Here is a 12,721-nt window from a genome sequence, read left to right on the forward strand (position 1 = left end):
GACTAATTTGAATGATTTACAGATATAATTCTCTTCAAGAGCCAATGCAAATACGAAGGGATAATCTTGAAGATGCACTTATAAATTATAGATTATCTCGAGATATTGAAGAGGAAGTTACTTGGATTAATGACAAGGAACTACAAATTAACTCTAATGATTTTGGTACAAGCTTACATTCAGTGCAGGCATTACAAAATAAACATCAGGCAAGTTATACTATAAAATAATGTATGAAAAATAAAAAAAATACTAAATACTAGTATTTATTAACGATAGTATTAATAAAAAATATTTATTGTGCTTAATAATTCTTAAGTAACTATTTTTTTTTTGTTTTTTTCTAAAGGCTTTAGATGCTGAATTAGTATCTCATGAACCAGTAGTTGCAGCTCTAGTTGACAGGGGTCAGCAAATGGTCCGTAGTGGTCATTTTGCATCACAACAAATTGAAATAAATTGTAACGTCCTTCAAAAAAAGATGTCTCAACTTAAAGAACAATCCAAGATCAGGAAACAAAAATTATTAGATGCTTATGAATCACAAATGGTTAGAATTCATTATTTCAATGCAATTAAATCAATATATTATTATTTAAACCATTATGTCTAAATTTAATCATTATTCTATAGTTCTATGCTGAAGCAAATGAAGCTGAAGTTTGGTTAAAAGAAAAATATCCTTTATTGGCATCTAATGACTATGGTAGAGATGAAGACTCTGTACAAACTCTTATGAAAAAACTTGAAGGAATAGAAAGAGAACTAAACACATTCCAACACACTCTTGAAAGACTAGCAAAATTAAGTAGGAACCTAGTAAATAGATCACATTTTGATTCAGAAAATATTTTACGAAAACAGGTACAATAGAAAAAAAAATTACTTTTATATTATAATATTATTAATTGACCTTTTTATTTTTTAGACTGATATAGAAGAAGTTTACACAGAGCTCTGTACATTAAATAAAAGAAGAGCAACTAGATTAGTAGAGAGTCGAAAATTCTATAAGTTTATACGAGAAGCTGAAGATGTTGCCGAATGGATAGGAGATCAAACAACAGTAGCTGCTTCAGAAGATTATGGTCGAGATGTAGAGCATGTGGAACTTTTAATCCAAGTAATTTACTTAATAATTCTTTCTCTTATCAAAATATAATTTTAATCTATATTTTAGGCATTTGAAAGCTTTATGAGTGGTTTAAATGGCAGTGAAGGACGTATCTCGAGTTGCATAAACATTGGTCATAAGTTACTTGAAGAAAATAATCCTGAACAAGATCAGATTAGAATAAGATTAGAAGACACTCAGCAACTTTGGGATGATTTGAAAGAATTAGCAAATGCCAGACAAGAGGTAATATGTTTTTTTATGAATATGAATAGTAGGTCTTCTAATAGACTAGTATTTTCTATTTTAATCATGGGTGTTATTTTGTTCATCTATAATTTATCTATTTTTGAATATTGGAAATTGATGTTATATTCACATACAATATCATAAACGTTTAACTTGTATAAAAATAAAAATGATTTTAATTAATGTAAAAGACTTAAGTATATTTAAGATTATAACATTTAAACAATATAATATAATATATTAAATAATTATTATAAGATATAATACAATATAATATAATTTATATACAAGCAAAACAAAATAAAAATAATACTAACCTTATCAATATGACCCAATTCAATGGTCACGGCTTCCTCAGATTTATTTAAATAAACAATAATTGTAAACAACCAACAATGGTTGGACAATGCCGCAATGAATTATATATCTGCTTAATCATACAATATTTATATTATTAATAAAATAATAATAATAATAATAACTTAAGTACACAAGAAAAGTCACAAATTAAATATTAATTAATAGAATATTGCTATTGTTTTAAGGACTAAAAATAAAAACCAATCAATTTAAATTAATTATATTTTCTATTATAAACGTTTTATTTTAAAATTCTCTCTCTAAATTGTACTATTAGTTTTGTATTATTTCTAACACAATGGTATTTTTTAATATTTTCAATAATTATATACAATAATGATTATTAATTACAACTAGTATTTGACATTAATTTTAATTTTATTGATAAAAAAAAGTAGATATGATTTCACTATAATATAGGATACACTATATCGCTTTGTCAGTGTATAAGATTCTCTTTGGGCACTATCAAATTAAAACTGAGATTTATATGTATACCTAAATACACTAAGTACAATTATGTTCATTATAAATCTTATTATTATTATTGATGTTGCCTAAAAAATGTTGAAATTTAATTTGTGTCCGTAAAGAATAAATAAATAATAATTATTAAATTTTAGGCTTTGATGGGTGCTAAACAAGTGCACGTTTTCGACCGAACTGCCGATGAAACCATCAGCTGGATTCAAGAAAAAGGCGGGTTATTGGCTGCAGAAGATTACGGCCATGATTTAGATACAATACAAACTTTAATCCAAAAGCATCAAGGTTTTGAAGCAGACCTCGCGGCAGTCAAAGAACAAGTACCTACTGTTTTACTACTACTGCTAATAATAAAAAAACTAACTATAATTTACATTGTATTCATATTTTATTATTACTCACCAGGTTGAATGCGTCGTACAAGAAGCTGGTCGGTTGTCAGCCATGTTTCCAGATGCCAAAGATCACATCGAAGTGAAACAGGAAGAAGCAGTGGACGCTTGGACTACATTATTAGAAAACGCCAGTCAAAGAAAAAGCAAGCTGAACCAAGCAGAACACTTGCAGTCTTACTTCGATCAGTATAGACATTTAATGTAAGTACCTACATACAAAACGTAATATATATTTTTTTTTAATGACGTATTTTTTTTTTAACAATGGTACCAAATGAACGTTTAGTGCATGGATAAACGAAACTATTGCAAAAATCACGTCTCCCATGCTCAGTCAAGAGGTGAGTGGTGCAGAAATGCTCATACTACGACACCAAGAGTACAACGCCGAGATTAATAGTCGATCTGAAGTGTTGGGCGAGTTCTATCAAACCGGAAAAAGTCTTATTCAACATGTTCGTATAGAAATTTGGCATTTACCTATACACATCTTCTGTGTTACTATAATTATAATACGTGAATTTTAGGGTCATTTTATGTCGGATGAAATCAATGAGAAGATCCAAATTCTCGAACAAAGACATCATTTCATGACCGAAACTTGGGAAAAACGTAAGGTCTTGTACGATCAAAATTTGGACACACAGGTACTTATTATTTATAATATTATATTTAGGGCTGTCTTTGGATACGATCGACGCTTGAGAGGCATTAAAATTAAAATTTGACACCAAAATAATTCTTGCGATGAGCACTGAAAGAGATAAAGCCGGCCTTGATTATAATATATTATGTATTAATGCTCGACGAGAAAACGTAGATTGGATTAATTTTGATACGACGCACTATGTCCTTTATGTTTTGTTTTTAGCTGTTTAAACGTGATGCGGACCTACTGGAGTCTTGGATACAAACCCGAGAACCTGTATTAAACGATGACAAGCTGGGTGACTCTATATGGCAGGTCGAAGAACTCATCAGGAAACACGAAGATTTCGAAAAGACAATCGAAGCGCAGGAAGAGAAGTTCAATACGCTAAAAAGGATTACTCTGGTAAATGTTTTTGCCAACTAATGAACTAAACTAAACCAACCAACTTAACTGAAAAAAAAATTATTGTGTATATTTAATAACTGAACGTTCTTGTGTCGCGTGTACTTAAACAACTCAATAGTTATTAATTAATTGCATTATATTTATATTAAATATTGTACTGTGCAGTTGGAATTAGCGTTTAAAGAACAACTGGAGACCGAAGAGCGGGCTCGAGTTGCGGAAAAAGAACGACTGGAACGAGAGCGTCTGGAAGCACGCAAACAACGCGAAGTGCAACGTATTACAGACGTAAGTTCGTCTGGAGATTTACAAACACATTTTTTCTTCAAATTATTATTCAAAATCTTCTTTTATTCAGGAGAGAAAGAAAGAAGGTGATCGGTGGAAGGTCAATAACGCCGGCGAGACGATGAATGGTGACGATGACGAATTCGACCCTAACATGAGGTACACTAGTCAAATTAAATATATATTTTTCCCCAACTGCTTTTAAAATGGTTTAAGTTACTTAGTTCTTGTGAAACTATGGCGAATACTCGCATGAAACGTTTTTTTCTTTATTTTTACAGTTTGATAATTTTATTTAATAAAGGTTTTCATAAAACAAATTATACTAACATTTCATAAAATACTCGTGTACTCTATACGAATATAATGTTATTATTATTTGAACTTTTTTTTTATGGAATTGCCTTGTTTTTTTGATTTTTTGCTTAAGAATGCATGATAAAAATATTGCGCATGAAAATGATCTAGTAGCGCCGCTGAGATCGCCAGAAGCGTTGAGAGCCAAAAATGCTTCACCTATAAACGAAGACTCGAATATGTAAGTTTTTTTTGCTAGTTTATTTGCTCTCATCTAACGCTATCAATACACTAATGCTTAAACTGTTAATGTTATATTCATATAAAAATTGTAAAATATCATCAACTTTTGTTTATATTATGAACTATTATAAATTATTATCTTAATATATATAGGCTCGTGGTTCCCGGATCACCAGCATTAAACAACAGTGGTAATTTCTCTTCAATTTTCGGAAATCGTATGAAAAAAGGTAATTTCAAAGTAAAGCATACATAGCTATTATAATTATTACTTTCAACGAACGTATAATATAATGTATTACGTACATCTTCTGAAAATCGTCAACTTATGTACGGTATAAATAATATAAATGTATGCTTTATTGTAATTATAGACGTAAAACGGGCTGAAAGTATGAAAGCGGACGTATACAAGAAACCTAAACGAACGCCCAGTTTTACCACTCGCAGAAGAACTCAAAGTTTCCGAAAACTTCAAAAATTGGAAAACGTAGACCAACTGCCCCCGGTCGAAATACAAGGGTTCTTGGACAGAAAACACGAATTACAAAGTAGTGGGAAAAAAGCAGCGGTCAGGTCGTGGAAAACTTTCTATACGGGTAAGCAAGACATACTCATAATTTTTTTTTTTACAAATATAATTTATTACTAGACTGGGGATAACCAACCTATTTCTATACAGTATTAAATAAAAAAAATTGAAAATGAGCCATAAAAAAATTAGCATTAACACTTATATATCTATTTTACAATAATATATAATAAATGTGTTATTTTATTTGATGCTAATATGTAAATGTACCGTAAATTGGCCATCTCTATAATACTACTAGACAATACAGAATACAACTAATAATAATAATCATTGTGTCGTTGTCTAGTGTTATGCGGTCAACTATTGTGCTTCTTCAAAGATCAAGAGGATTTCGTGTCCAGTAAAGCGGCAACGTCGCCAATCATTGTATTCAAAGCGAAATGCGAAAAAGCGTTCGACTACACGAAACGAAAACACGTGTTCAGGTAACTACCGTAATAAATATTTATACATCGTAAGTACCGTGAATTTCATTAAAAAATTATGTTTGTTACTATACAAATATCAATAAATAAAATAAAATAGAAACAATTCTACATCAGCACAAAACATCAGTCAACGAGCTGTCTTACAAAAATACATTTTGTACAATTAACAGAAAAATAAATAGTGACTGGACAAGTTTAGATTCGTTTAATCATTTATGTAATATTAATTATTATTAAGTATAAATAGTATATTAAATATTATATTTTATGGTAATATAATAGGTACTAATATGTATTAAATATTCTAATTCAATTACTGATTAAAATTAATTTGCCTCTATCCATTAATCCATTGTTTCTACTTTTCTTATATAACGTAAACGAACGTTATATGGTTTAGGTCTTGGTAGGTACATAAATACATAATGTATAATACCTCATACTAAGTACGCACATTCACAATACATCAATACATACTTAAAAAACCGCGTTATGACGAGAAAATATTAGACGACTACTAAATTATATTTTTTACTGTTTTAGGCTATGCTGCACGGACGGTTCAGAGTTCCTCTTCTTGGCCGACACGTCCAAGGAAATGGAAGAGTGGGTCAACAAGATCACGTTCCACGCGCAACTTCCTCCAAGCCTACAGCTTCTGAGCTACGACGACAACCAAAAGGTTTGTATTTAATTTTAAATTCCTTACCGATTAAACACATTATTTTCGAGCACACATTGGGTGTAATTATGAAAAATCCAAACTAAATTTTCGCATAATATTAGTGTTATGTATTAACTTATCTCTATATTACTTAATGAACTATGATAAAAATATGTTTCCATTCCACAGGGTTCGCCACGATCAGACTTACAGACTCCAGTTCCGTCAACGGTCATCAGCACAAGTTCGAGCGCGGCCACGACGCCGGAAACTGAACGCAAGCCCCTTGCACCATTGCCGCCGGTTGTAAATATACGGAAAGACAGCCAACTCCGTCGGCCCATACCGGTACGACCTCCTTCGGTGGACAACATACCGTACCAAAACAATCACTCGGCCGTCGGTAAGTTTATACTATTACGTGATACTTTGAAAATAGATTTAAAACGACCAACTCGACGACAATCGTACACCGGGATGGAGATTTATAAAATATATTTTTGTTTTTTATAAATGTAATGAATAATAATGTACAGTTGGGCTGTGTATGTATCTATTATTATGGGAATATGTTGACTATTTAGACGAGCCATTGTCGACCGAGACTTTACTAATTACTAATTATTATTAGTATGTATTCTGTAACTATATTATATCTACATCAATTATGCTTTTCGTTTCCAGACGCCACCGATTTCGGTACCAAAGCATCGCCGTCCGGATATCCCGCTCGGCCACATTCATATTACTCAAACGGCAACAATGACTGGTCCAAGGACTCAATCCACCCCAAGTCACCAGGTTCGTTATTGACGTCTTCGTGCTCTATCAGTTATTATACGTTTTTAACAATAATAATAATACAAAAACCCCGGATCGGTCAATACATGATAACTTTACAGTTACGTTTTTACTTTTACAGACGTCGCCCCGCCACCGTTGCCGACCACCGCGCCACCGATCAAATCGTCTAACAGAGAAACATGGACTTCAGACTACAGACAGAGTGCCGGTAAGTTTTTCCTCGAGATTTTCTTTCCTATTTAATTTTTTCCACTGCTCCACTATTGTTATTCATAGTTATCGGCTTTCCCGCTTAAACGATTAGTTTGATAAATTTACGATAATAATAAATATATTATATACTGAAGCCCACAATTTTTTCCGTACAAACCACAAACTAAGATATATATCTTAGTCAGTATACAAATTACATTTAGAACATTTACGATGATACATTACACCACTATTGGTCGCGGAGACCTGTACGGAAATCGTATTCGTTATATATATACATCCTAGTATAAACATTTTCATTATGCTTCTGTATATACACATAAAAAACAAATTTTATATGAGATTCGTACCTATATAATATATTGTTACAGCCAATGTCAGCTTATTTTTTTCATAATATAAACTAAGTCTTGCTATGTACCATTTGGCGTTTTCCAACGTCATTAAAGAAAGCAATAAAAATGTCAACGATTTAACTCGGTGTTTCCGTCAAAATTAAAATTAAAATGAAAAAATAAATTACACATTATATATTACACTTCGTATAATATAATATAATATTATTCCAAATATTATTATCCGATAATGAATGTAAAGAAAATTATTTTTTTTTATTTGAATTTCACAGTGTACGCAAATATCGACGTGCTCAAGCAGCCACCTCCAGTGCCAAACCGATCAGCCACGTTGCCGGTGACGACGAGCAGCAGTCAGCGGGCTAGCGAGAGTTCCAGCGAGAGCGAACACCAGTCGCCTATGGGCCGTAAAGACAAGAGGTCCAGCGTTCTCTCCAGTCTTTTCCGCAAAAAAAAGGCCACCAATCTGTAAACACGATGTACCTACTGACTGCAGATGATGGCGCCTCGTCAATATATTATTATAATTAATATAATCAATATTTTCCTATAGATTATGTACACAATATCCATACAATTATCTATCCGCCATAATATGTACGTGTCGTAGATACATAGATCCAAATATTATTATTGTTTTTACACGCATATTATGTACCATAATAGTCTTAATAGTGTCGGAACAGGAGTGAAAACCCGTGTTAATGGTTTAAAAAATGTCAGTTGCTTTCGACAAAACGTCGAGAGACTTCGTTTTCAAAAAATTCGAGCAAAAATAATGATCGAAAAACGTACGTTTCAAAACGTCTCGTAACTATTTCCGACTTTAATAGTAGTCAGCTGTATATATCACCTATATATTATAATACATAGGAATTATTGTATTTATATTTTTCAACTTCATGATTAGAACGTTACACGAACTTCAACCTTCCTCGTCCCCTCCTACGGTATATAACATTACAATTTAAATCGACCGTATTACAATATAAATGTGTTTGTGTATTACTATATAATATACTTATTTCGTATTCGTATAATATTAAATCAGTGTGCCATTCATTGTATAACTATATCATAATATGCTCTGTAAACGCGTTAGAGAAAAGATCCCACACCGAAACTACGGTGCAGTCAATGTTGTATGTTATTATGTTATGAGTTAGATTTTATGGATACCTATATGTGTGTGATTTTTTTGTTTAATTTTAATTCGTCGCCAAACGACATACATTTTTATTATATATTTAGATAGATCATAGTTTTACCGTTGTGTACCATGTATTTATTAAGGTATGCCTACCAATTTCATAGTAGTCTGAGGTTTTTATTGGTTTCGTTTCTGAAAAATTCGGCTAAAACGAGAATAGACCATTCCTCCATTGAATGATATATCTATATTTTTATAGGATTTTTTTTTAAAATTTTAATTGACAAACTTGTGTTATTATATTGGTATTGTACTTATATGTTTATGGTCATTTAATGTGTAATGTTTTTTACTACAGCATGTTTAAGTAAATTATGCCATTATAGAAATTATAGATATATTTTATTCCTCCGTAGATTTTAATAATTCTGTTTTTCTATCATGTATAAATATTTTTAAACGTTTTATTATGTATTTTTGTCTATTATTGTTATAATATGTTTAATCTTTATGAAATTATACAATTATTTTTATTACTATCAAAGCGATCATATATAATATATGTTATTATTTATTATTGCTGTCCATATTATAATATGGCATCCAAATATGCATTAGTGATTAGAAAAAACTATTTTTTATACATTAATTTTTGCTTCTAATAAGAGTCCATGTTATGTTTGAAATGTATTTTTTTTCTCGTTTTAGTCACGCGCGTATTTTGCACTCATTATTAATTTCATTTTTGTTATATTGTAAATGTTATATTAAGTTTCTAGTTATATAGCTATGTAGTTACATGCAAGAGTATACGCTATGCTTATATATTAAAAATAATTTATAATTATTATTATTACTATATTATATACATTTTTTTTTTTTTGACAATTTTATCATATACATACGTAGTGCCTTATTAAAAAATATTGTACTGTTATTTAGAATGTAGTAATTAATATTTATATGTTCAAAAATTTAAACTATTTGTTTTTTCCATCTATAAAAATACATCAGACTACTTATACTATTTATTACACTTAATTTCATTTAAACGAATATAACATTTTTAATTTTACACACTATTGTTTTAAACTTAAACTGATTAAAAAAAATCAAAACCTTAACGTTAAATCAATACATTTTTATGAAAAATATTAAAAAGTGACATACTGTTTTGCATTAACGAAATTTTGTTCAAAAACAGGTTTTCATATATTTCATAGGGTTCGACCGAAAATTGTATAGATGCTTTAATTTTTATTTTATTTTGTTAGATATGTAAGAAAAATACAAATTATTATGTTATACTGTTATTAAAAAGAAAAATATTACAAGATTCAAATACCTACAATATTGTAGAGATTTGATTCGAAATAATCTATCTATAACAACTATGCAATGACCACAGTATAATGTACCTTAATTTTCAGGCTTTAAATACCTATAAATACTTATAAGTTTAAGTACATATTTAAACCGCAGTACGAAAACAGTTAAAGCTGAATTGTGTACTTTTAAATTTAACTGTTTTGAAGTATTCTTGACGTATTGATGATTCCCTGAAAAAAAAAAACAAAGATTTGTGATATATTTAAAAAATTGTATTGTGTACATATAATAATTACTAAACCGTGTATAGAAAATAAAATATAAAAAGGTATGCAAGTAAGTACTGCTTTACATTAGGCGTCAAATTTCAATCATATATGATCTAAGGCTGCGGTTTCCAACTGGGTGGGGTAGTCGCTAGACTCGAGCCTACAGCTGCCGCAATATTATTTGTTTAGTAAAAAAAAAATATTTAAAAATAAAGATAGTATGATTTAAGATAATGGAACTCAAGGTGTATTGTAAAGTGTCGTCACTTGTATGAAAACTTGATTGAAAATTTTACTACAGACAGTCATCTCCACCGAGAACGCTATATTTATTTATAATAATTAAACGGGCAGAGTCTTTCAACAAATGGTTTAAATTACAGAAATAAGAGTGAACAATTAAAGATAAAATTGGAATACTATACAATGAAGAATATACACAATTAATATGAATAATAATTACGAAACTATTAATTTAAGAAATAAAATATAATAAAAAAAACAAGAGTAAGACAATACAAAAATAAACTTAACTAGTTAAAATTAAAAGTATTACTATTACCAGCAAACATTAACTGATATTAGCGGAACAATTCAATATATAATTTTTGTTACAATGAACAGGATAAAAAAGTTCAGGATTTCTGGTATTAAAGGAATTAACTTTAAAGTCGATCAAATAAAGTAAAGATTTACCGGAAACCACCCCTGAAGTCTTAAATGAATACATTATGTCAACAAGTTATCGTGTACAAAGACACACAAAAAAAAAACTCATTATTGTGTAATTAATACATTCATCACTTCGTACAGAATCTAAAATATGCTTGTGTATTCGATAATTTTAAAAAAGTATAAAAAATTTTATTCAAGAAAAAGTTGGTATTCAATTTTAAATTCTTATAGCTATATACTATGATTTAAAATGTTATAAACATTCAACAAAAAAAATTGTTTTTATTAGTAATACGTAGATATATGGTTATGTTAGTGCCAGTTAGTATGCCTTAAGACACTTTTTAAAAATGTGTTGTGATCATTATCGCAACAATCGTCGCTGCTTATACACGTCCGGACAACGGTCACGCGACGACCGGTCCAGCTGGCGGCCGTTGCTGACTTAGTAAGCTTTGAACAACGGCCGCCGGGCGTCATTAATTGTGCTTTTTTATTACCTATTACTGTGTAATTAAACTAACAATTATCCGAATAACCAGTGACTCAACTATTTTCATCAAAATCCAGATAACTGCACATGTAAGATTTAATATATTATTATAATATCAATGATATTAATAAATTACATATAATATTGTGAATATAGCTTATAATTTATAAGTTTTGCTGAAGTGACCTCGGTTTTTGTCTTTAAAATTCGAAGATTAGTTTGAGTGATCTAAAAACTTATTTCATAACAAACTAAGAAGTTTTATTCAAAATGTTATTAAGCATACCATCATTGTTGCTTATAAACACCTCTTCTTATAGAATATGCAAAAAAAATTAAGAACATTTAGAAGTTTTATATGTATTTAAGTTGGTGTAAAATGAATGAGTTTGTACAAGCAAAAAAGCATTTGAATAGTTGTCACTATACATATAATAATTATTAATCACTAAATTGTATCCTGGTGGATATGGTAATATGAGTATATTCTAAAACCATCGATAACACTGATGTAACAAGAAATAAACTGTATAGTATGTTATAGTTGTCCATGATAAAACAATACAGATGCGAAGAAGAAAATCATTTTTTAAATCGATACATTAATTATAACTGCGACATACATATTTACATACTGCAGACACGTATCTAATTGCTTCTTTATGTTAATATTAATATTACTAGTGTGAATACTAAGTGCCTAAATAATATTAATCGGTCAATCGTCGTGATCGTACGTACGATGTAGTTTGTGGCACGGATCGGAAAACCGCTGAAGGAGGAGATCCGAAATGACTGTTCGAAACGCGATACGTTTTCATTCGGTCGGTACAGTATCGTCGCGGTCGCCGTGCGCGCACGGAACCGCCGATAGATGGCGTTGGTCGGCACGGTCGTTTGCAGACGCGCTTTCGACGCGATCGCCGAGCGTTTTGAACGTACCGCGACCGCGGATTTTTGCGTTCGGCTGTCGCGACGGCGCCAAAACTTTGCGCCGGAAGCGGTCCGGACGCACACCGACCGGATGGACTCGCGTTCGCTACCGGGAAAACGGCGTGATGCGAACGGCGACAACTGCACGGCGTCGTCACTGAGCCAACGGTATATAGGGACCCGAACGCGGATCAAACGATAACTCCGGTTCCCTTTCAAATCGAAAAAATCTTTCGCCTTTTACTAAAGATTTCCGTGGAGGGGAGCACTCAAAGGAGTCTAGAAAATTAATTTTTTTAATTGCCTGATCATACGGTCGGGCT

The 12,721-nt window shown here is 30.8% G+C and overlaps 1 protein-coding gene and 1 non-coding gene across 3 annotated transcripts in view; both read left to right on the forward strand.

Annotated features, from left to right (window-relative positions):
• The window catches only part of LOC114129379 (spectrin beta chain, non-erythrocytic 1), a 63,158-nt gene extending 53,432 nt beyond the window's left edge, over nt 1–9,726 (forward strand). Inside the window, exons 40-60 of one of the 2 annotated variants that reach the window (XM_050198484.1) lie at nt 23–209; nt 350–550; nt 634–864; nt 929–1,123; nt 1,181–1,360; nt 2,347–2,529; nt 2,615–2,805; nt 2,891–3,059; nt 3,132–3,251; nt 3,476–3,658; nt 3,827–3,949; nt 4,020–4,108; nt 4,380–4,487; nt 4,643–4,719; nt 4,864–5,088; nt 5,371–5,509; nt 6,056–6,194; nt 6,366–6,579; nt 6,861–6,977; nt 7,099–7,188; nt 7,822–9,726. In XM_050198484.1, coding sequence (XP_050054441.1) covers nt 23–209; nt 350–550; nt 634–864; nt 929–1,123; nt 1,181–1,360; nt 2,347–2,529; nt 2,615–2,805; nt 2,891–3,059; nt 3,132–3,251; nt 3,476–3,658; nt 3,827–3,949; nt 4,020–4,108; nt 4,380–4,487; nt 4,643–4,719; nt 4,864–5,088; nt 5,371–5,509; nt 6,056–6,194; nt 6,366–6,579; nt 6,861–6,977; nt 7,099–7,188; nt 7,822–8,021 — 3,361 coding nt within the window. In that variant the 3' untranslated portion in view covers nt 8,022–9,726. The remainder of the gene's footprint in view (nt 1–22; nt 210–349; nt 551–633; nt 865–928; nt 1,124–1,180; nt 1,361–2,346; nt 2,530–2,614; nt 2,806–2,890; nt 3,060–3,131; nt 3,252–3,475; nt 3,659–3,826; nt 3,950–4,019; nt 4,109–4,379; nt 4,488–4,642; nt 4,720–4,863; nt 5,089–5,370; nt 5,510–6,055; nt 6,195–6,365; nt 6,580–6,860; nt 6,978–7,098; nt 7,189–7,821) is intronic. The other variant, XM_050198485.1, reaches the window with a different exon arrangement.
• Nucleotides 9,727–12,597: 2,871 nt separating this feature from the next.
• On the forward strand, nt 12,598–12,721 carry LOC114129383 (U5 spliceosomal RNA). The gene has a single exon (XR_003592832.1). It is a non-coding gene; the product is annotated as a U5 spliceosomal RNA (small nuclear RNA).

Source organism: Aphis gossypii, chromosome 1 (assembly GCF_020184175.1).
Source record: "Aphis gossypii isolate Hap1 chromosome 1, ASM2018417v2, whole genome shotgun sequence".
In the NCBI taxonomy this organism is placed as follows: Eukaryota; Metazoa; Arthropoda; class Insecta; order Hemiptera; family Aphididae; genus Aphis; species Aphis gossypii.